This window comes from Hylobates moloch, unplaced genomic scaffold (genome assembly GCF_009828535.3).
Source record: "Hylobates moloch isolate HMO894 unplaced genomic scaffold, HMol_V3 SCAFFOLD_1, whole genome shotgun sequence".
Classification (NCBI taxonomy): domain Eukaryota; kingdom Metazoa; phylum Chordata; class Mammalia; order Primates; family Hylobatidae; genus Hylobates; species Hylobates moloch.
Window position 1 is genome coordinate 10,656,446 of NW_026652276.1, and position 23,388 is coordinate 10,679,833.

Consider the following 23,388-nt stretch of genomic DNA (forward strand, 5'->3'; position numbering starts at 1 on the left):
CTACCTGCTCTGCCCTGACTCCCGCCAAAGCACTCATCCCATCATTCTCTTTAAATTAGCCAATCAGAATTAGTTTAGCCTGTGCGTCTAACCCTGGCCAACAGGGGAACGACACAGCAGCAGGGGCCACGTGCGTCAGGGATAAGAACCCCTTCCCCTCCCCTGTCCAAGTGTGCGCTCACCATTGCTCCATCTGTAAGGGCACACTCTTCTATAGAAGTAACTTGCCTTGCTGAGAATTAAAAAGAAAATTTTATATTTGAGTGCTATTCCTTTTGCGGCATCGGAACTTTATATGTAACAATTTGGGGCCTTGCCCATGATGGCATTCCCCTCCGGGACGGTCTCTGGTTCTCTCTCGTGAGGAGGCTTGCCCTGCCCCCTTGCGGCAGCCTCAGGGGTGAGAAATCAAGACCCACCTAGTGCGAGGAATAACCCGAGCTCTCAGCAACGCAGAAAAAAATAAAAAATAAAAAAACTGGGCCGGGCGCGGTGGCTCACGCTTGTAATCCCAGCACTTTGGGAGGCCGAGGCGGGCGAATCACGAGGTCAGGAGATCGAGACCACGGTGAAACCCCGTCTCTACTAAAAATACAAAAAAATTAGCCGGGCGTCGTGGTGGGCGCCTGTAGTCCCAGCTACTCGGAGAGGCTGAGGCAGGAGAATGGCGTGAACCCGGGAGGCGGAGCTTGCAGTGAGCCGAGATTGCGCCACTGCACTCCAGCCTGGGCGACAGAGCGAGACTCCGTCTCAAAAAAAAAAAAAAAAAACAACAACAAAAAAAACTGGCCAGCAACCTAGCTTAAAGTATCTTCACATACTGCAGTGATGACTCTGTGCACAGACCAAGGAAGGAGAAGCCATGGGAGATGGTAAAGTATTTCCTTGGTGGTCAGGACCAAGATAAGAAAGCCGCAAGGGGGGCGGGGGGGACGGGGCGGTGAAGTACTCCTTGGTCGGGGTGGCTTAGAGGTTAAAAAGAGGTGAGACATCCCCATTTCGGGGGATTGAACCTCACATACCGCCAGTAGTAGAAAAGGCAATAAATTTCCAGTGGGGAAACAGCCTCACCCCAAAAGGTGAGAAATTTCCAGTAAGGGAAACAACCTTGAACCTTACCCCAAAACCATCAAGATGGGAAATACCCCAAGCAAGACAAGGAGCAAGGGAGATAAAGATGGTAACAAAGATATCCCCCTGGATAGCCCCCTAGGTCTCATGCTAAAATACTGGAAGGATAATGAAAGGACTAAACTTAGGAAAAAGCAACAAATGATAACAATATTGCTGTTTTATTTGGACTCAGGGACCCATCTTCAAACCCTCAATCTTCTGACCAAAGTTTGGGTCGAATGAGGATGTAACGTGTCAGCTTCTAATCCAATATGTTAATGATAAAAGTCCAGTGTCTCAAGAAGAAATAGGCTATGCCTGTTGTTGGAGGCAAAGACCTGCCCTCCCTTTTCCTTTAAAAACAAACAGGGAAGAACCCAATCTGGTACCTCAAATCGAAAAGTCAGAGGAGCCAGCTCTCATGCCTAAAAATTCCAGCACATGGGATCCCTTAGACTATCTAACCCCATTCGGTGTCCCCAATCTTTCCGCTCAGACAGCCACTGCTGCCTCAGATCCCGTTCAAAATTCCCTCTCTACTCAACGTTATCCTTCCTCCTTATAACCCGGACTCTTAGGAATTACCATCCCATCAGCCTGTTCCCTCCCAACCTAAATACCCCTCTCTAAAAGGACTCCAGTGTGAGGCAGAACAATGTAAAAAAGATATTCAGAATTTCCCATTTCCCTCCGTACCTAAGAGATCAGCCCCGACCTTCTTTCCTTTGAAAGAGGTACCACAAGGAGGGGGGGCCATTGGCTTTGTAAATGCTCCCCTAACCAGTTCAGAAGTCCAGAATTTTAAAAAGAGCTTAAACTGCTACTAGATGACCCTTAAGAATGGCAGACCAAATTGACCAATTCTTAGGACCTCAGTTGTACACTTGGGTCGAGTTAATGTCCATCTTGGGCATCCTCTTTTCAGGGGAAGAAAGAGAAGCTCTACTCCTGCTGGTCCCTCCCCTAAAGGAAGGGGAAGGAGAGGGGAGAACAGCAGCATAAGTGGCTGGCAGAGGCAGGGAAAGAACAGCAGAGAGGAGAGAGAGAGAGAGAGAAAAAAAAAAAGAGAAAGAGGGGGGAGAGAGAGACAGAAAGGGAGGCAGAGAGAGTGAGGAAGAGACAGAGAGACAAAGAGGGAGTCAGAGAGAGAGAGAGAGAGAGAGACAGAAACTCAGAGAGAGACATAGAAGTAGTAAAGAGAAAACAGTGTACCCTATTCCCGTAAAAGCCAGGATAAATTAAAAACCTATAATTGATAATTGAAGGTCTTCTCCGTGAGTGACCCTGTAACACTCCAATACTACCTTGTTGTCGGTGTAAACAAGGGCATAGCCTGAAAGCACTGAAGCCACTTACATCCCGTAGCTTTCCTATCAAAAATCCTTAACCCAGTAACCCACGGATGGCCCAAATGCATTTAATCTAGCGGCAACTGCTTTGCTAGCAGAAGAAAGTAGAAAAATAGCTTTTTAGAGGAAAAAACCTCATTGTGAACACACCTCACCAGTTCAGAAATATCCTAAGTCAAAAAAAAAAAAAAAAAAAGCAAAAACGTAGCTTACTAACTCAAAAATCTTAAAGTATGGGGCTATTCTGTTAGAAAAAGATGATTGAACATTAACCATTGATAATTCTTTTAACCCACCAGGTTTCCTAACAGGGAGTCTAAATCTTAATTACCATACAAAAATCTGACCAGACCTAGGAGGAACTCCCTTCAGGACACCATGGTCCCTCCTCGATGACTGAGGGAAAAAGACACAATAGGTATTCAGTAACTGATAGGGAAACTCTTGTAAAAGCAGAGTTAGGAAAATTGCCTAATAATTGGTCTGCTCAAACCTGCAAGCTGTTTCCACTCAGCCAAGCCTTAAAGTACTTACAGAACCAGGAAGGAACCTTCTATACCAATTCATGCCAAGCTCTCTCTCTGCTATATCTCGAAGTCTGGCACCCTGCGGGTCAGCCCCTGAGGGCCATCCAGCTTCCGTCTCCCAACACTAAGTTCACTTCGTGTCTCTCATGACAGGGAGGAAACTTAGCATTCCTCGGAGACCTGAAGGGATGCAGTGAGCTTAAGAATTTTCAAGAGCTTATCAATCAGTCAGCCCTTGTTCATCCCCGAGCGGATGTGTGGTGGACCTTTACTGGACACTCTGCCAAATAACTTTTGCTTTAGTCCAATTGGCTATCCCTTTCACCCTGGCATTTCATCAACCAGAGGAAGGAAAAATAAGACATTGTAAAGCAAGAGAAGCCCCTTATGGGTCTTTCGACTCTCACGTCTATTTAGACACAATTAGTCCCACAGGGAATACCAGATCAATTTAAAACCCAAAATCAAATAGCTGCAGGATTTGAGTCAATATTTTGGTAGGTGACAATAAAAATGTAGATTGGATAAACTACATCTATTACAACCAACAGTGATTTATTAACTACACTAGATATGCTGTTAAAGGAATAGCTGAACAATTAGGGTCTACTGGTCAGATAGCTTGGGAAAATAAGACAGCCTTAGACATGCTATTAGCAGAAAGAGGAGGAGTTTGCGTCATGATTAAAACTCAATGTTGCACCTTTATCCCAAACAACACTGTTGCTAATGGAAGTATAACAAACTCATTGCAAGGTCTGACTGCTCTATCCAATGCGTTAGCCAGCAACTCAAGGGTAAATGACCCCTTTACAGGATGGCCAGAAAAGTAGTTCAGTAAATGGAAAGGAATAATAGCCTCAATTCTTATTTCCCTCACAGCCGTAATAGGTAATTATTCTTGTCAGGTGCTGTGTCATACTATGCATCTGTAAGTTGACGCAGAGGATCATAAAAACAGCACTTACTAAAACCTCCCTTAACTATCCTCCATCTTACCCAGAGAAGCTTCTTCTTTTGGAAAATGAAGCAAAACAACTAAGCCAAGACTTGTAAAAAAGTTTGAAAAAAAAGCTGTAAGGAAATACAAGCGGAGGAGTTGTTAGATATGAGTTCTAAATTTGTTTTCAAAGAATTAATATGTCAGTATGTTCAATTCTTTGCCTTCTACTTTTAAACTTAACTTCCTCATAAAGCAATCTTTTTCAATTTCCTACTCCACCCTGACTAATTCTGATTACCTGCTCCACCCTAACTCATTCCAATTGTCTGCTACCTGCTCTGCCCTGATTCCCGCCAAAGGACTCACCCCGTCATTCTCTTTAAGTTAGCCAATCGGAATTAGTTTAGCCTGTGTGGTCTAACCCTAGCCAATAGGGGAACGACACAGCAGCAGGGGCGACGTGGGTCAGGGATAAGAACGTCTTCCCCTCCCTTGTCCAAGTGTGTGCTCACCATGGCTCCATCTGTAAGGGCGCACCCTTCTATAGAAGTAAGTTGCCTTGCTGAGAATTAAAAATACAATTTTATATTCGAGTGCTATTTCTTTTGTGGCACCGAAACTTTATATATAACAGTTGTTTCCCATAACCCATGGTTCCCTGAAGAAGGTACGCTAGACATAGAGCTCTGGAAACCAGTTGGGAGAAATCTTAAACAACATCATGCAAAAGGGCAATGGGTCCCAGTAACATCTCTAATGTTATAGGCCTTAGTCAGGGCTGCTTTTGTCCTGCTATATACAGAAGTGCCTAAAAAGGGTAAGGAAGAGGAACCGTCACCTACCTTACCAACTCCATCTCCCTCAGCCATGCCGTTAACAGGCAAAAATAACAAAAAGGAAATGGAGGTTTTGCCTGAGTCCCCTCCTCCAATAAATTGGAAAAAAGACAAGGGATATGCTACAGCTATGGGATCCTGTCTTAGGCAAGCAGCATTAGAAGGGGAGCTCTTAGCCTGCCGGGTAATGCAAGATTGACAAGGCGATCAGGTACATGAACCCATTTATTTTAAAGCTTATAAAGAGGTAAGAAAAAGCATTAGAAAAAATGGAGCCGCTAGCCCATTTACAAGAGGTTTGAGGTCACTCTGCAGACCTCTTTCTAGTAACGGCCACTGTTATTATTCCTCCCCTACCCTTAACATGGCTCTCTCAAGATCCAACTTGGGTAGAGCAGTGGCCTTTAAAGGGAGAGAAATTACAAAGAGCCCATGAATTAGTTGAGGAGCAATTAACAGCTGGCCATACAGAACTGTCAAACAGCCCTCAGAACTCACCCATTTTCGTCATTCCCAAAAGATCTGGCAAATGGAGACTTCTGCATGACTTACAGGCTATTAATGCTAATTTGCAACCCATGGGGACTCAACAGGGCCTCCCTTCCCCCACAGTGATTCCTCAAGATTGGCCTTTAGCCGTTATTGACTTAAAAGACTGCTTTTATACTATTCCCCTTGAAGAGGACAGAGAAAAATTTGCATTTACCATACCACCTATCAATAATGAAAGGCCAGCTTGCTGATTTCATTGGAAAGTGTTTCCTCAAGGGATGCTAAATAGTCCTAACATGTGTCAGTATCATGTAAATCAAGCTTTGCTCCCCAGTCGAAAAATATTTCCTAATTGCAAGATTATTCATTTTATGGATATTTTACTAGCAGCCCCGACAAAGCCAGTACTTTTAAGTTTATATGCCTCTGTCATAAAGAATACACAGTTAAGAGGTTTAATCATAGCACCTAAAAATGTGCAAATGTCCTCTCCTTGGATATCTTGGATACATACTAACTTCCCAGTCAATAAGGCTTCAAAAGGTTAAATTCAATACTAGCAACTTATACACCTTAAATGATTATCAAAAATTATTGGGCAATATTAATTGGCTTCGTCCCACCTTGGGCATGACTACTGATAAGTTGCAAAACCTGTTTTCCATCCTAAAGGGCAATAAAGCCCTAGACTCTCCCAGGTATTTAACTCCTGCAGCAAAAAGGGAGTAGGAAATAGAGCAAGCTATTTCTCAGAGGCAACTAAATCGCATAAACCCAAACTATTCAGTTCAATTGTTTGTTTTTCCTACTAAACACTCCCCTACAGGGTTAATAGGACAAATGGCCCCAGGGCTACACTTCCTAGAATGGGTTTTTTGCTCACATACCTGGATTAAAACACTATCTTCCTATATCCAGCTAGTTAGTAAAGTCATCTATACAAGCCGCAGACAATGCAATCAGTTGCTAGGTTATGACTCTGATGTCATCAGAATTCCTTTAAGTAAAAAGCAATTCAAAGCAGTATTGCCCTTATCTCTGGACCTGCAAACAGGCCTCTCATTACACAGGCCATATAGAGCATGCTCTTCCTGCTGACAAACTTAATTCAGTTCTTGTCTCATACTCCTGTAGTTGTGCCTACAAAAGTAGTTCACTCCCCCATACCCAATGCTTTAACGCTTTTTACTGACGGTTCTGGTAAAAATGGAAAAGTGGCAATTTGGTAGAAACCACATAATTCCCTTACGCATTCTGGATTTACTAGCACTCAAAGAGCTAAGGTTAGAGCCTTAATATTGGCACTGGAAACTTTTTCTGCTCAGCCCATCAATATTAATATTGTTAGTGACCCTGCTTACTCTGTTTATTTATTGCAGAACCTTGAAACAGCCCTCAAGTCCATTCTTGAGCCCACCCTGTGTGCACTTTTTCTTTGACTTCAGCAATTGCTGGATCAACGTACACATCCTATTTTTATCACACATTATTTGAGCCCACAGCTCACTGCCTGGCCCATTGGCTTATGGCAATGAACAAGCAGATCTGCAAGTTATGATGTCACTGCTTGACCAAGACACCCAATCACATCAATTTTTCCACCAAAATTGGAGAAATTTAACTAAACAATTTAAACTCACCCAAAGACTAGCTAAAGAAATTATCCTGCAATGCCCAGACTGCCAGCTCACAGGCACCTCCCCTCCTTCAACAGGTGTTAACCCTAGAGAACTAGAACCTAATCAGTTATGGCAAACAGATGTTACTCACGTCCCTAAATTTAGAAAACTAAGATATGTACATGTATCCATGGATGCCAATTCTCAATTAGTGCACATACTTTTCCTGGAGAGTCCACCCGATATATTATTAAACATCTTCTCTTAACTTTTGCGTCTATGGGGCAGCCCACAAAAATTAAAACTGATAATGGTCTGGCTTATGCCAGCTTACAATTTCAATAATTTTGTCACATGTGGAACATCCAACATTCCACAGGCATCTCGTATAGCCCCCAAGGACAGGCCATAGTAGAACGTATCCATTCCACTCTTAAAAATATGCTCAAAAAAACAAAAAAGGGGGAATATGAGTAAGAACCTGGCAACACTACTGGCACAAGCCTTATTTACCCTTAATTTTTAAAATTTAGATGATAAATTTCAATCAGCCATAGAAAAGCACTCTGCTAAAACCTCTCAAGACATAAAACCTGCAGTTTAATGGAAAATGTAAATAGTAATGTATGGTGTGGTCCAAATGATTTGCTTACGTGGGGAAGAGGATATGCTTGTGTTCACACCCCCTCAGGTCCTCTCTGGATTCTAGCATGACACATTAAATCATACCATGGTGTGGCTAGGACCCAACCAGGTACCAGAAATGAAGGAAATGTCCCTGCAGGACCCCCAGCCCCAGACGACGTGGCTTCCTTAGATGACACAAGCCCCGGACTTTACCTGGGGAATGCTGAAGAAGACAATGCAGGAGGCTGAGCGAATCCTGCTCCAGACACAGACACCATTCACTCCACATAATTTGTTCCTTGCTATGCCTTCTGTTGTACATTGCAACTCTCGTAGGGTATTAACCCTTCTTATTCTCTCACTCTGCCTGCAACCTGCATCTGCTACTCTCTATTGGGCTCATCTCTTAGATCTGCTTTCCTTTGGCCCTGTTACTTGGGCAGACACCCCCTTCCCAGCCTCTAATAACGTAACTGCTTGGCTAGGAGGGATTGACTTACATGGGGTCCCTCATTAATGGCACACATTGGATTAAGGTGCCAGGTAACACTATATATCACTCCACTATCCTTCCACTGTGCATTAGTTATAAAAGTTCTAACCCTTACTGTGTACCTGCCCAAACTCAAGTATGGCTATATCATGGCAAAGGAAATGCCTTAACATTCTTGGTTGCAGATAGACTCAAACCGGGCAATGCAACCAACGCCACTTTCCCCAACATGCCTTCCTGTGCTAAAGAACATAGCCAGGAAAGTAATGGATTCTACTTTGGCTGGGAGGTCTGTCATGGGGGACAAGCCCGTAGACTCCACTTAGGCTATTATAACATCTTAGACTGGAGCCCCCACTGACACTTGCAGAGCAACCATACTGATGTCCTCATCCATCGTGGCATCAATCACAGGTTTGTAGACACGTCCGATTCCCCTATAATTCGGGCTGATGGAGGGACGGGATATCCCAGATCCCAAGTAGGGTCCATGCCACCCAAAGACACTTTATGGCGCCTGGGACATCTTAGCATCTCCCTTAACACCTGGTATGGGACATATCATAATTCCAGTAACAACTATACTGTGACCTTTATTCATAATCACACAGATCAGTGCCTGATTTGCACTACCCATCCATATGTTTTCCTTATGGGAACCAACATTTCCATTAGACCCCAAAACTCCACGTTTGTGACCCGAGTGCAGGGACAGGTTTGGTTTGCCTCATGTATCACTAATTATAATATATCTAATTTAAATATTACTAGTGTCATGGTATTAAGGAAACAATCTGAAGCATTCCTACCAATTTGACACGTGATTGGCAAGGTTCCTCTGCTCTTGCCACCTGAGAACATGCCCCGTCCCAGGTCAGACCCAAAAGATTCACAGGCACACTTATAACCTTTATAGTCTCAGCCATAGTCATCTTAGCAACTGCTAGTGTTGTTGTGGCCTCTATTACTGAATCAGTACAAACAGCTACCTTTGTAGATAACTTGGCCAAAAAAGTGTCTAATGAACTTCTCTTACAGCAGGGTATAGATCAAAAGATTCTTGCACGCCTGCAAGCCCGAGGCTGCCTTAGAATATATAGGGGAGCGGCAAGACGCACTGGCATTCTGACAGCACTTAAACTGTGACTGGGAGCATAAGCATCTCTGTGTCACCTCTCTACCTTGGAATCAATCAATACATAGTTGGGATGAGGTGAAACAACACCTCTGGGGAACCTTACATGATAATTTAACAGCAGACATAAGGCAACTTAAAACTAAAATTCTAGAATCCCTAAACACCGTAGATCTACACGCCCAACAAACAGCCATATGGAAGGATGTGAGATAACATCGCTCCTGGATAGACCCCCACTCCTGGGGCGGGGGGTCACTCCTTGATTGGAAAAGAATGTTACTGATTATACTCATGTTTGTCTTATATCATTTACTAATTCTAGGATGCAAAGCTGGAAAACAAGTTATAACTGCTATGCCTAACAAACCTGTTGCTGCACACATCTGTACTCTTCAATCAACAAAACCCAATGCAAAAAACAGAAAAGGAAGGGGGAGATGTAGGAGATCAGTCAGGGTGGTGGGAAAAGTTATAAAAATTGTAGGGAAAGATGCAAACCTTCTTGGAAGGCCGGGAGGTTTTCAAAAGCTTCAAGAGGATTTAGCTGAAGGCAGTTAAATTCTCTTAAGAGCAAGGGTTAGATAACAAGGGAATGTAAAAGAACTTATCTAGACAAATTTGTTTACTTTTGTCTCCAGAAACTAACCTTTGATCATTCGTGTGCAGGACTGCTCTCTACTTGGTGGAGGTCGACAATGTTAATTACCCACAAATTGTTTTTACTTCAAGGCTTTCTCATTATATCTGTACTAAATAAACACGAGCATCTCTGGCTTATCACGGAGGCTAACTCTCTTCAGCTCTAGTGCCAGCAGCCCCCTAGCCCACTCCTTCACTGGATATCCATGTCTGAGAACTTCTTTCATCTATCGCTTGGCCAGGGTCTGCAGGTCAGACCTGGCAAGTGATTACTTCTTTTTTATTTTTTCCTATACCTAACATTTCAACAATGTTGACAGCATCTTCAGGAGTAGATTCCATCTCAAGAAACTACCTTCTTTGCTCATCCCTAGAAACAACTCCTCAGCCATTGATGTTTTATCATGAGACTGCAGCAATTCAGTCACATCTTCAGACTCCATTTCTAATTCTAGTTCTCTTGTTATTTTCACCAATTCTGCAATTCCTTCTTCCACTAAAGCCTTGAGGGATGGAATCAACTTCTTCTAGACTGCTGCTAATGTTGATATTTTGACTTCCTCCTGTGAATCATGAATGTTCTTATGGCATCTGGAATGGTGACTCCTTTCCAGAAGGTATTCAATTTACTTTGCCCAGAGCCATCAGAGGAATCACTTTTTATGGCAGCTAGTCTTTTTTATTTATTATTTATTTTTTTGAGATGGAGTCTTGCTTTGTCGCCCAGGATGGAGAGCAATGGTGTGTTCTCAGCTCACTGCAACCTCTGCCTCCCAGGTTCAAGCAATTTTCCTGCCTCAGCCTCCTGAGTAGCTGGGATTACAGGAACCTGCCACCACGTCCAGCTAATTTTTGTATTTTTAGTAGAGATGAGGTTTCACCGGAGACAGGGTTTCACCATGTTAGCCAGGCTGGTCTTGAACTCCTGACCTTGGGTGATCTGCCACGTTGGCTTCCCAAAGTGCTGGGATTACAGGCGTGAGCCACGACACCCAGCCTATGGCAGCTATAGTCTTAAGAAATGACTTAAATAATATAACTTGAAAGTAAAAATTACTCCTTGATCCATGGGCTGCAGAATGGGTGTTGTGTTAGCAGGCATAAAAATAACATTAATGTCCCTGTACAACTCCATCAGAACCCATGGGGGACCAAGTGCATTGTCCATGAGCAGTAATATTTTGAAAAGAATCTTTTTTCTGACCAGTAGGTCTCAACAGTGGGCTTCAAATATTTAGCATACCACATAAACAGATGTGCTGTGTGATGGTTAATACTGAGTGTCAACTTGACTGGATTGAAGGATGAAAAGTATTGATCCTGGGTGTGTCTGTGAGGGTGTTGCCAAAGGAGATTAACATTATGAGTCAGTGGGCTGGGGAAGGCAGATCCACCCTTAATCTGAGTGGGCATAATCTAATCAGCTCTCAGAGAATATAAAGCAGGCAGAAAAAAGTGAAAAGGAGAGACTGGACTAGCCTCCCAGCCTACATCCTTCTCCTGTGCTAGATTCTTCCTGCCTTCAAACACTGGACTCCAAGTTCTTCAGTTTTGAGACTCAAACTGGCTCTCCTTGCTCCTTAAGCTTGCAGACAGCCTACTGTGGGACCTTGTGAGTTAATACTTAATAAACTCCCATATATATATATCCTATTAATTCTGTCCCTCTAGGGAACCCTAATACATGCTATCATCCAGGCTTTGTTGTTTCATTTATAGAACAGGTAGAATAGCTTTAGCATAATTAACGGCCCTAGCATTTTCAGAATGATACATGAGCATTGGCTTCAACTTAAAGTCACCCACTGCACTAGCTTCTGACAAGAACAGCCTGTCCTCTGAAGCTGTGAAACCAGGAACTGACTTCTCCTCTCTAGCTGTGAAAGTCCTAGATGGCATCTTCTTCAAATAGAAGGCTACTCTGTCTACATGGAAAATCTGTTGTTTAGTATAGCCACCTTCATCAATGATCTTAGCTAGATCTTCTGGGTAACTTGCTGCAGCTTTTGCATCAGCACTTGTTGCCTCTCCTTGCACCTCCCTGTTATGGAGACGGTTTCTTTCCTCAAACTTCATGAACCAAGCTCTCTGCTAGCTTCAAACTTTTCTTCTGCAGCTTCCTCACCTCTCTCAGCCTTTCCAGAACTGAAGAGTTAAGGTCTTGCTCTGTATTGGGCTTTGGCTTAAGGGAAGGTTGGACTGCTTTGATCTTCTCTCCAGAGCACTACAACTTTTTTCCTTATCAGCAATAAGGCTGTTGCACTTTCTTATCATTTGCGTGTCCACTGGAGTAGCACTGTTAATTTTCTCCAATAACTTTTTCTTTGCATTCACAACTTGGCTATCTGTGATGCAAGAGGCCTACCTTTGGCCTATCTCGGCTTTTGACATGTCTTCCTCACTAAGCTTTATCATTTCTAGTTTTTGATTTAAAGTGAGAAATGTGGGACTCTCTCTTTCAGTTAAGCACTCAGAGGCCACTGTAGGGTTATTAATTGGCCTAACTTCAATTTTGTTGTGTCTCAGGGAATAGGGAGTCCCAAGGAGAGGGAGAGAGATGGAGGAATGACTGGTGTGTGGAGCAGTCGGAACACACATTTATTGATTGAGTTTGCTGTTTTATATGGGTGTGGTTTGTGGTGTCCCAAAACAACTACAATGGTAACATCAAAAATCACTGATGACAGATTACCATAACAGATATAATAATAATGAAAAAGTCTGGAATATTGTGAGGATTACCAAAATGTGACACAGAGAAATGAAATGAGCACACATTGTTAGAAAAATGGTTTTGATAGACTTGCTTGATGCAGGGTTGTCACAAACCTTCAATTTTTAAACAAATGCAGTATCTGCAAAGCTTAATAAAGCAAAGTGCAGTAAAACAAGGTATGCTTGTATCTTAGCTAAGAGAAACACTGATGTCTGAGATTGAATCTAAGTAGACAGTAATGAACTACTGGAAGAACTACTATTACATCTATTAATACCACCACCAACTCCACAACTGCAACTACTACAATTACCATTATTAATACACACTTAGTGCTTACTAGTGCCAGACACTGCTCTAAGGGCATTGCAGATATATTAATTCACTTGTCAAAAACATCTTCTCAGATGGGTATTATGATTATACCCATTTTAAAGACGAGGAAACTGAGGCGCAAAGAGGTTGAGCAACTTGCTGAAAGTCATTCAGCTAGTAAGAAGCTGAGTCAGGAGTCAACCCAGGCAGATGGGTTTAGAGTGTGACTTTTTTTTTTTTTTTTTTTGAGAGGGACTCTCACTCTGTCACCCAGGCTGGAGTGCAGTGGCACGTTCTCGGCTCACTGCACCTTCTGCCTCCCGGGTTCAAGTGATTCTCCTGCCTCAGCCTCCCGAGATTACAGGCGCGTGTCACCACGCCTGGCTAATTTTTTTGTATTTTTAGTAGAGACAGGGTTTCACTGTGTTAGTCAAGATGATCTTGAACTCCCGACCTCATGATCCACCTTCCTCGGCCTCCCAAAGTGCTGGGATTACAGGCGTGAGCTACCATGCCTGGCCAAGAGTATGACTTCTCAAACACAACTATATCATACTGCCAAGGACATCTCCATGACTACAAGTAAAAGATAATCTTTAAAAATTTTCACTCTGGCATTTAAACAAAACCTATTACCTTTCACTTTCATTAAAGACCTCCAAAAACTTTACAAACCCATGTAAGAGATAATATCCACTTGAACTACCAATATACAAGAAGAGGAGTAATGGATGTGTTATTTGGATTTAAAAAGTTAAATGAATAAGCAGAATGCTACCAAAAAATGAACAGAAATAATTAAATCATTTAACTACTTCTCAAAGAGGTTCTCAGAATCCCATGATATACTTTGTTCTTTTTCAGATGAACAGTACTAATCTCGCTATTAAATGGTCCTCACTCTGAACCCAGATATACTCCTCAGGTATTTAGTTTTTGTTTAGTTGACTAACTAGTTTGGTAGTTTCAGTAGTGACTACTACATTTCCAAAAAAAACGAAATATAAATAGAATAAGAAGTTTAAGTTATTACCTGAATAGAATGAACCCAAGTGATTCTACTGCTGCCCTCCTGACATCATCATTAACATCACTTACCTAGGGGGAAAAGTTTAACATTATATTATACCATGTAGTCTATCACTAGACCAAACTGATATGAGAGGTCAGCATCATTCAATAGTGAGTGTATACCTCACTATTGATAGGTATATCAAAACATTATGTTGCACACCTGTAAACATATAATACATTCAAAAAACAGACACACGTATTTTTATTTTTATAGAGCCAGGTTGTTACCCAGTCTGGTCTCAAACTTCTGGGGCTCAGGAGATCCTCCCACCTTGGCCTCACAAAGTGCTGGGATTACAGGCATAAGCCACTGCACTTGGCCACATGTATTTTTGAAGAATAAATTTCTGTCCCCAATTTAGAAAAAGTTATTGAAAAATTTCAATTCAGGGGCTTAGAAGTCTTCACAGCTTGATAAAGTTTAAGATTCAGGGTTACTTCTCTCTCTCTCTCTCTTTTTTTTTTTTTTGAGACAGAGTCTCACTCTTGTCGCCCAGGCTGGAGTGCAGTGGCACAATCTTGGCTCACTGCAACCTCTGCCTCCCGGGTTCAAGTGTTTCTCCTGCCGCAGGCTCCCAAGTAGCTGGGACTACAGGCGTGTGCCACCATGCCCAGCTAATTTTTCTATTTTTTGTGGAGATGGGGTTTCACCATGTTGGACAGGCTAGTCTTAAACTCCTGACCTCAGGTGATCCGCCCACCACTGCCTCCCAAAGTCCTGGGATTACAGGTGTATGCCACCATGCCCGGCCCCAGGGCTACTTCTTCAGACTATTTCAACCGGCCAGACACAGTGGCTCACACCTGTAATCCCAGCACTTTTGAGAGGCCAAAACAGGAGGATTGCTTGAGCCCAGGAGTTCGAGATCTGCCTAGGCAACACAGCGAGACCCTGTCTCCACAAAAAGTTAAAAAATTAGGCAGGCATGGTGGTGTGTGCCTGTAGTTCTAGCCACATGGGAAGCTGAGGTAGAAGGAGGATCACTTGAGCCCAGTAGTTTGAGGCTGCAATGAGCTGTGATTGTGCTACTGCACTCCAGCCTGGGTGATAGAGCAAAACCCTGTCTTGAAGTTGCTAAAAAGAAAAAAGACTATTTCAGCTGCATTATAGCTTTTGCAAAATATGAACATTTAGAACATACTGCACTGCTAAAAAAATTATTTATTAATTACTAATAAATACTGTGGAAAATATTATCTCCGGGAAAAAGGAGTTAACAATAGTTCTAAGTCTTTCTGCATAGAAAGGTACCCTTGGTTTACCTTTTCCCAGCACCATGATGATAAAAACCTATTAAGACATGTGGAATGTCCACTGTGTGACCAGGCAATATTACTTATCGCTGATAACTACATTTGGATTAGGAGAACTATGAGTGGAGAAAGCCTTTTGGAAAACATGGGCATTGGCTTTCCTGTGCAGTGCATCTCTTGTAATAGATCATGTTCCTTAGGGGTCCTGGGGTGTAGGGGTGGGGGGTTGTTTGTTTTTTTGAGATAGGGTCTTGCCCTGTCACACAGGCTAGAGTGTGGTGGCATAATTATAGCTCACTGTCCACTTCACTTTCCAGAGTAGCTGGGATTACAGGCATGAGCCACTGCACCCATTAGGGGTATGTGGAAGCTAACTTTACTGGCTGTAAAAAGAAATAAATGGTTCCTGTTCTTCACTGGATTTCTTTATCCTAGGGTGGCCACACATACTCACAAGGTCTTATCCCTTACAAATGAGGGTGCTCCTTGCAGTAGGATTTTAGAAGTTGCACCTGAATGGCTTTAAGGACTTCCATTTATATGGGACTGTTATCCCGTCCCATATCCTTCTGAAAAGCTAAGTGAATCTAGTGCTAGGTTATGGCCTGTTGGGTCCAGTAAATGAGAATTGCAACCTAAGACCACTGGTGATGGCCATGCGCTGTGGATGCTGGAGTCACCTAGGCACTTATTGTCCATCTGCAAGCTTTTCCGTCCACCCCATTCCCAAGAAAGGTCAGAGTACTTACAGCAACATGTAGCAGGCGTCGAATTGCTTTGTTGTTACCAGAGCCACAATAAGCCATGGCTACAGTATACATTCCAGACCTTCGAAGAATTGGGTCCTAAGAAAAATAATTTAACATTAATCATCAACTTATTTCAAACAGTAACTTCTACAGTCTAACAGGCATAGTGGCATCCACCAAGTAAGCTGGTCTCAGGGAGGAAATGATGAGCTCAGTAACTCTTTTGTGGTTGGTAGTTTTTGAAATAAATGGGGCAATAAAACACATAAATACAGAAGGAGGTAGCTGCTCTTAATTCCCAATATGCTATGCAATATGCCTGCCCTGCTTCATACTTTTTAGGAAGTATAAAGTCAAGTCAACAGCAACAGCCACGCCTATGGCAGTCCACTTCCTTTTATCAATCAAGCGAGGAAGCTGGCTTCTAATTCTACATTTTTACCTTATTTAAATTCCTGGGTACTGAGTGCTGAGTGGAAGAAAGATGGAGCCTGATAACTGAACAAATTAATTAATAATTTTATCAATAAACTATAGCAGTGGTTCTTATGATTATAGAGGACAGTATTACCTGCCACTAACTACCCACCGTATACAACACCATTATAAAAACAAAACAAAAGGCAACAGAAAAAAATCCTCACCCAAATAAACAAGTATAGAGATGGGTACTGTTTTCTGATAAAAGAAAAATGAAGTAAACTTTGTATCTTATTAAATGACTATCAAATCATTCCAAAAATATTATTTCTTTTTTTTTTTGAGATGGAGTCTCGCTCTGTCACCCAGGCTGGAGCGCAGTGGTTCAATCCCTGCTCACTGTAATCTCTGTCTCCCAGGCTCAAGTGATTCTCATGCCTCAGCCTCCCAAGTAGCTGGGATTACAGGTGCCCGCCACCATGCCTGGCTGATTTTTTTTCTATGTTTAATAGAGACAGGGTTTCACCATGTTGGCCAGGCTGGTTTTGAACTCCTGACCTCAAGTGATCCACCTGCCTCGGCCTCCCAAAATGCTAGGATTACAGGTGTGAGCCACTCACTGCACCTGGCCCAAAAATATTATTTCTAAAAGAAATCAGCTCGTGAATTCCTAAAGAACTATGCTGAATCTGCTTATGAGTATCACCAATCTGAAGCTATGGCAAAATTTAAAATCCTCAAATTACTCCCATGTACCTTTTCTAATCAGTGCTTTTCTTTCTTAAATTCTATTAGGCTTCATATACATTGCCAGAAGTTTTATGAATAAATGTACCTACATGTTCTGATGGGAACAGAGTTAATTTCCAGTGAAGTTAAGTGTTTTTTACATGCTGGAGATAAATGGGCAGTGAGAGATGTATGTGATCTCACCTTGTCACGACAGAGAGATTCAATGAGAGCATCAGCCTCTTCCATCCTCCCATACATTACTAAAGCAATGCCAACTGCAAGACCACGCAGAATCTTCTCATGTTGAGTTTCTTGTGCATAACCAACCATGTCTTCTATAGCCTGAGCATTTTTAGAGCCCAACATAACCAAACCTAGGGCCAGGCCAGCTGCTTCCCCTAGTAAGTAATGAGTAAAATGTTAACAAAGAGTTATGTTTTTAAAGTCAATAAAACATCCAACTGAAAGTAGCACTTTTTTTGCATAAACTATTAGAAAAACCATTAGCTTCTGACAGCATTTTTTTTAAACCATCTGGTAAAAAGGATACTTTATGTGGAAGCACATTCATACATTTAGGGTTTGCACATTCATACATTTAGGGTTGTTTTCCTTTTAAACCTTGACAGAATGTACCATCAAATCCTACAGTGATTTCAAAGGAGACATTTAGATAACATTTTTTCTACATTATCGCCAAGCAGTATGGAGTAAGTAGGTCACTCTAATAAATTCCTATTTGCAAAAGTCAGTTATGCAAGTGGATACACAGGATATATCATTTTAGAAAGCCTATATATTACAAAACTTGTTTTAAAAGATAACTTTGACAAATGGAACAAAATTCACTTCCTCTTCAAGTAGAGAAATCCATCGGAATTTTAAGAGGCTACAAAATATAGGTAGAAACTAATGTAATTACATTTACATTAATTAATACTTAAGTTTGTTAGCTTTAGGAAGAAATGTTTACCTGTCACTGCATCATCCTGATAAAGGTTTGTTTTTAGCAAATCATAAACATCTTGACGTGCAGTTCCCATGGCTGCCAAACCAAGGCCCAGACTGCCACCGTGTCTAACGATCTAAGGAAAAAACATAGATTCCACTGATTTGGTACACTGTACTTAACATACAAGTTTTTATTCTAATTTCAAAATATAGTTTCACATTAAATATGCAGAGGTTGGCTCAGTAAGAATGATCAAAGGATGTGATAATCAAAAGGTCAGTGATAAACTCAGCAATTTCAGTTTTTGTTTGAGACGTAGTTTCGCTCTTGTCACCTAGGCTGGAGTGCAATGGCGCGATCTGGGCTCACTGCAACCTCCGCCTCCTGGGTTCAAGTGATTCTCCTGCCTTAGCCTCTCGAATAGCTGGGATTACACGTGGCTGCTGCCACGCCCACCTAATTTTTGTATTTTTAGTAGAGATGGGGTTTCACCATGTTGGCCAGGCTGGTCTGGAACTCCTGACCTCAGGTGATCCACCCACCTTGGCCTCCCAAAGTTCTGGGATTACAGGTGTGAGCCACCGTGTCCAGCCCAGCAATTTCATTTTTAACAGAATGATATTTGCTGATGCCAAAAAATAGTGAGCTGAGGCTGGATTGGTGGCTCATGCTTGTAATCCCAGCACTTTAGGAGGCTGACATGGGAAGATCACTTGAGCCCAGAAGTTTGAGACCAGCCTGGGCAACATAGGGAGACTCAGTCTGTACAAAAAAAATAAACATAAATTAGCTGGGCGTGGTGGTGCATGCCTGTGATCCCAGCTACTCGGGAGGCTGAGGTGGGAAAATGGCTTGAGCCCAGGAAGCTGAAGCTGCAGTGAGCCATGATCGTGCCACTGCACTCTAGCTGGGTAACACAGCAAGAAACTGTCTCAAAAAATAATCATAATAAATTAAAAATAGTGAGTTGAGAAATGAACGTGAGAAAACAAAGTGGCCTTAGAGGACAACTCTCTTTCAGTAGGTTTACATGAGAAGGGGAGGAAAAAGACTTAACAACTAAGAGGGAGATGTCAAGAAAAGAATTTTGTTTAGGATAGATGAGACCTGAATATGTTCATGGGTTGAGGGAAAGGAGGCAGTACAGAGTGAGAGGCTAAAGACAGAGGAGAAAAAGGTATCTGATGGAACATGGTTGTGAAGAAAGTGGTTGAAAATGACATCAGAGTACCTCTGAAATATATACATTTGAAAGAGGAAACTTTAGTGGTCATCTGTCATTTCTGAATGCACAGCATCCTTCTACTGGTGACAGCATCCCAGCATTCCTTTGGTAATACTCCCCCCCAATGGTTAGGGTCTTGGTGGGACTGTCATTTAAGAATCTCCCACCTTCCCCTAGCCAAAGTGTGACCCAAGCCATAGCAATACAATGCTCCTTCTTTGGAATTTTTATCTTTCTTAAGTGGAATAACCCAATGGCCAAAAATGTTTCAAGTTCATTCATCCTGAAGTTAGGGTCCTGAAAAGGCTATTTCATTAGTTCCTGTTATCTAGCATCTGTGGTGTTGCTCTGGCTCTTTAACCTTTGTGAGAACTAGTTCATGACAGCCTTTCTATTAATTAGATAAGCTATTTCCAATAAACTTCTTATTCAAGTTAGTTAGAAATGGTTTTTGATGCTGTCTATTGCTTTTTTTTTTTTTTTTTGTAACCATAAACCCTATCTGATAAGAAAGTTTTTACCTGAGACCAGGGGAAATAAGGTAAAAATGTGTGTACTTGCACACACGATTTGTGGTTAAGGGGCTTATTAATTGAGACAGATCATCCTATTGGCTTCAATCTTTTCACTTATGCATGAGGGCAAGGTTTCCTGGCTCACTTAACTACTCTCCTGATGGCCCTCACTCCAATATAGAAGTTAGTCTAAAATTACATTTTAAGGTTCCTTAAAATAAGAACAGGGCTACTTAGCCTTTCCAAAAGATTTACATTTTAAACAATTATCAAAGATCAAACAAGCAAGGATTCTAACTTCTGAGACTGCAATTTCTTTAGGCTTTAATTTCCAGTAAATTGTTAGGGCCTAGACTAGATGATAACTAAGGTCGCTTGTAGTTGTAACATTTTAAGACGAAAGTGTGGGAATACAACATGTTTTACAAATACACGCAGGGTTTAAAGGAGCGAGAAACACAATTTTAGCTTATCAAGGAAATGAAATTACCTTAAAAAAAAATCCAAGATAACAGTTGTTTTGGGTATTCCCAAATTCTACAAAATCTCCAGTCACTAAAATAATTTGGCAAATATGTTATCCTGGATTCTTGTGTTTTGGAAATTTAGTTTTCCATTTTAATACTTACATCATTGCTGGCGTTCTTAAGCTGATTAAGCAGATAGTCAATTATATCACCACCATGATTGGCATGAATAAGACCTAGTGCATAGAGACCTCCACCTTCCTGATAGGCTGATCCTGGAGAAGTATCCTTGGGAAGGTATGTTGCCATTAACTGTAATGCTTCTTTTTCATGACCCTGTAAAGGTAAGTCATGACAAAGATGTCAAAAAGAGAAAGTAAGAAAAAAGACAATGTTTTCTATGATTACTGCCTTTTCCCCAGAATGTTCCCTTGCTAAGAGAGAAGGAGGTAGTGGGGCTCTCTCTCATATAACTGTATCACTCAAACAAGAGGACAAGCCTTTAAGAGACCCAGTTACACTCTGGTTAGAAAAAAAAAATCACAAATGCTTCAATTTTTTCCCTTTGTTTTATAACATTTGCCCAAATCCATCTCAGACTGTGCAAATAACATTTCAATTTATCCTTTCAATGGCTTATACGTCTTCATAGAAACAAATTTCCACTTTTTATTAAAAGCAAACACACATATAAATACTTTAGTATCTTATTTACTTTAGCCTTCTCTACAAAATGACTTACCTGACTTAACAAAGTGTACTTGTTAATGAATTATAATAAACTTTTATTTTTTCTTAACCCCAGAAAAATTACTTCTTTTCTGATGCCTGTATACACTGACCAATATATATTACCTTATGAATTACACCCAAACTGGCTGTAGCAGTAAATTTTGCCCAGTTAGTGGCTCTGGCCAACCATTCCAAGTTATCTCTGTAAAAAAAGATGATATATTTTAATTAGTATTAAAACAAATGAATTCCTTAAAGCTTTTTAACACTAAGGTTAAAAGCATTAAAATTTTACCTTGAACCCTTCCAAATTACTTTGTGGATCTCAAGTTACTACTGATTCTATTTTAACTCTTAAGTTGTTCTTAGTATTTTAAGGATTTTTAAAATGCACGATACGTAATTCTACTATAAATGAAAACAAAATTATGTAAAATTTTAGAGCTTAATATATTTCCTTCGGAGAGCCTATCATCAAGCCAAGTAATAAAAGGAATTAATTTTACCTTAAAACAAGTAGAAATACACAACAAAAAATACATAAAATAGCAAAAATATAATTTAGAATTAAGGACTGGTTAACAAGGAAAGTCCTCAACATCTCTACAACAATGTTAACAGTGTCTGTTAAAAACGATTTTAGGCCGGGTGTGGTGGCTCACGTCTGTAATCCCAGCACTTTGGGAGACTGAGGTGGGTGGATCACCTGAAGTCGGGAGTTCAAGACCAGCCTGGCCAACATGGCAAAAGCCTGTCTCTATTAAAAATACAAAAATTAGGCGGGCATAGTGGCGTGTGCCTGTAATCCCAGCTACTTGGGAGGCTAAGGCGGGAGAATCGCTTGAACCCAGGAGATGGAAGTTGCAGTGAGCCGAGATCACGTCACTGCCCTCTGGCCTGGGCCACAGAGTAAGACGGCCTCAAAAAAAAAAAAAAGATTTTGAACCAAAGTGGAAATCAACAAGCATATTTACCTAAGAAACTGGTCACTGGTTGTCCCACAGTGCATAAAAGAGTTTGCTATAACGGTTGCTGTATGACATACAGAATTCCGTACTGCATCCTGCAACAACAAATACAGAATTGTTTCATCACTGGCAAAGCATTCATATATGCACACCCTCACACACACAGTCAGAGGTCCTATTTTGTGGTAAAAGCATGAACAAACTGAACTGAGATTTAAAATATGGATCTTGGGTATTTCTTTTATAAAGATTAAATAGCTAGTTTATACAAACAAGCAAGTCAAAGTTTTATTTGCGGTTTTAACAGAGCTCAACGACAGATTTTAGGTGGGGAATTTAGACAGCAGATCTTCTATTCTTTGGTTTAATTAAACTTGCTTTTTCTCTTCTCCATCTTGCCCAAGGTCTCCAAGGTGTTGAGATAACCGAGGAGCAGTGCTGCACCTCTGACAGTTACCAAATAATTTTGTTTATTTTTAGTTTTTGAGACAGAGTGTTGCTTGGTTGCCCAGGCTGGAGTGCAGTGGTACGATCTCAGCTCACTGCAGCCTCCGCCTCCTGGGTTCAAGCGATTCTCCTGCCTCAGTCTCGTGAGTATCTGGGATTACAGGCATGTACCATCATGCCCGGCTAATTTTTGTATTTTAAGTAGAGACGGGGTTTCACCATGTTGGCCAAACTGGTCTTGAACTCCTGACCTCAGGTGATCCGCCTGCCTCGGTCTCCCAGAGTGCTGGGATTACAGGCGTAAGCCACCGTGCCTGGTCAAACTTTGTTTATTTTTAATGAGACTATGTTACAAAGACTAGTTTTAAATTGTCATGAATGGAGACTATATGATTCTGTATATTTTTTGCCACTTGCAAAAACTGTATTAAAAGTTTCAAAGAGCATTATTACACATGTTTTAATCAAACAACTGTTTAATCATTCAATAATATATGGCTATAAAAAATGACTTTGCGAAGGGGTATTGGATAAATAAGAGAGAGAAGGAAGATTTGTCATGTTATACATCTTTTTATATTAAAATATTTTGAATCAAATATATTACTTGCTAAAAAAACTGAAATCGGTATTAATAACTGTTAAGATCAATATCTCAACAAATGTTGCAACAAGGTAAGAATCGCTGCTCTCAAGGAGATCATAGTTCATTGGGAAATACAGAAACATAAACAACCTATATTAGTATTCTTTTTTTTGTAATAAAAGAAAAGCACAGATTTATTGAAAGTACACTCCACAGAGTTGGAGCATGCTGAAGCAAGCAGCTCAAGAGCCTATCTTAATATTCTGATTGTGCTATTTGTCTAACTGCTCCATGTATACATTAAAAATGAAAAATGAGTTAACTAAGCTCCCCAATAAGAGACAAGTATAAAAACAGGAGCTCAATCATTGCTCATTTTCTTCCTTTCCAACAACTCCAAGAGGATCCTTGATTGCTATTTTTTCAAAACTTAAATACTTTTTCCTTAATTGGAAATAAA

At 41.2% G+C, this 23,388-nt stretch overlaps 1 protein-coding gene across 1 annotated transcript in view; it reads right to left on the minus strand.

Moving 5' to 3' along the window:
- Positions 1–23,388, minus strand: part of PSMD1 (proteasome 26S subunit, non-ATPase 1) — a 114,657-nt gene that overhangs the window by 70,015 nt on the left and 21,254 nt on the right. Inside the window, exons 10-16 of the mRNA XM_032753924.2 lie at positions 21,902–21,990; positions 21,051–21,129; positions 20,358–20,531; positions 18,010–18,121; positions 17,238–17,434; positions 15,885–15,980; positions 13,841–13,905 (exon numbers count right to left, since the gene is read on the minus strand). Of these exons, the coding sequence (XP_032609815.1) occupies positions 13,841–13,905; positions 15,885–15,980; positions 17,238–17,434; positions 18,010–18,121; positions 20,358–20,531; positions 21,051–21,129; positions 21,902–21,990 (812 nt within the window). The remainder of the gene's footprint in view (positions 1–13,840; positions 13,906–15,884; positions 15,981–17,237; positions 17,435–18,009; positions 18,122–20,357; positions 20,532–21,050; positions 21,130–21,901; positions 21,991–23,388) is intronic.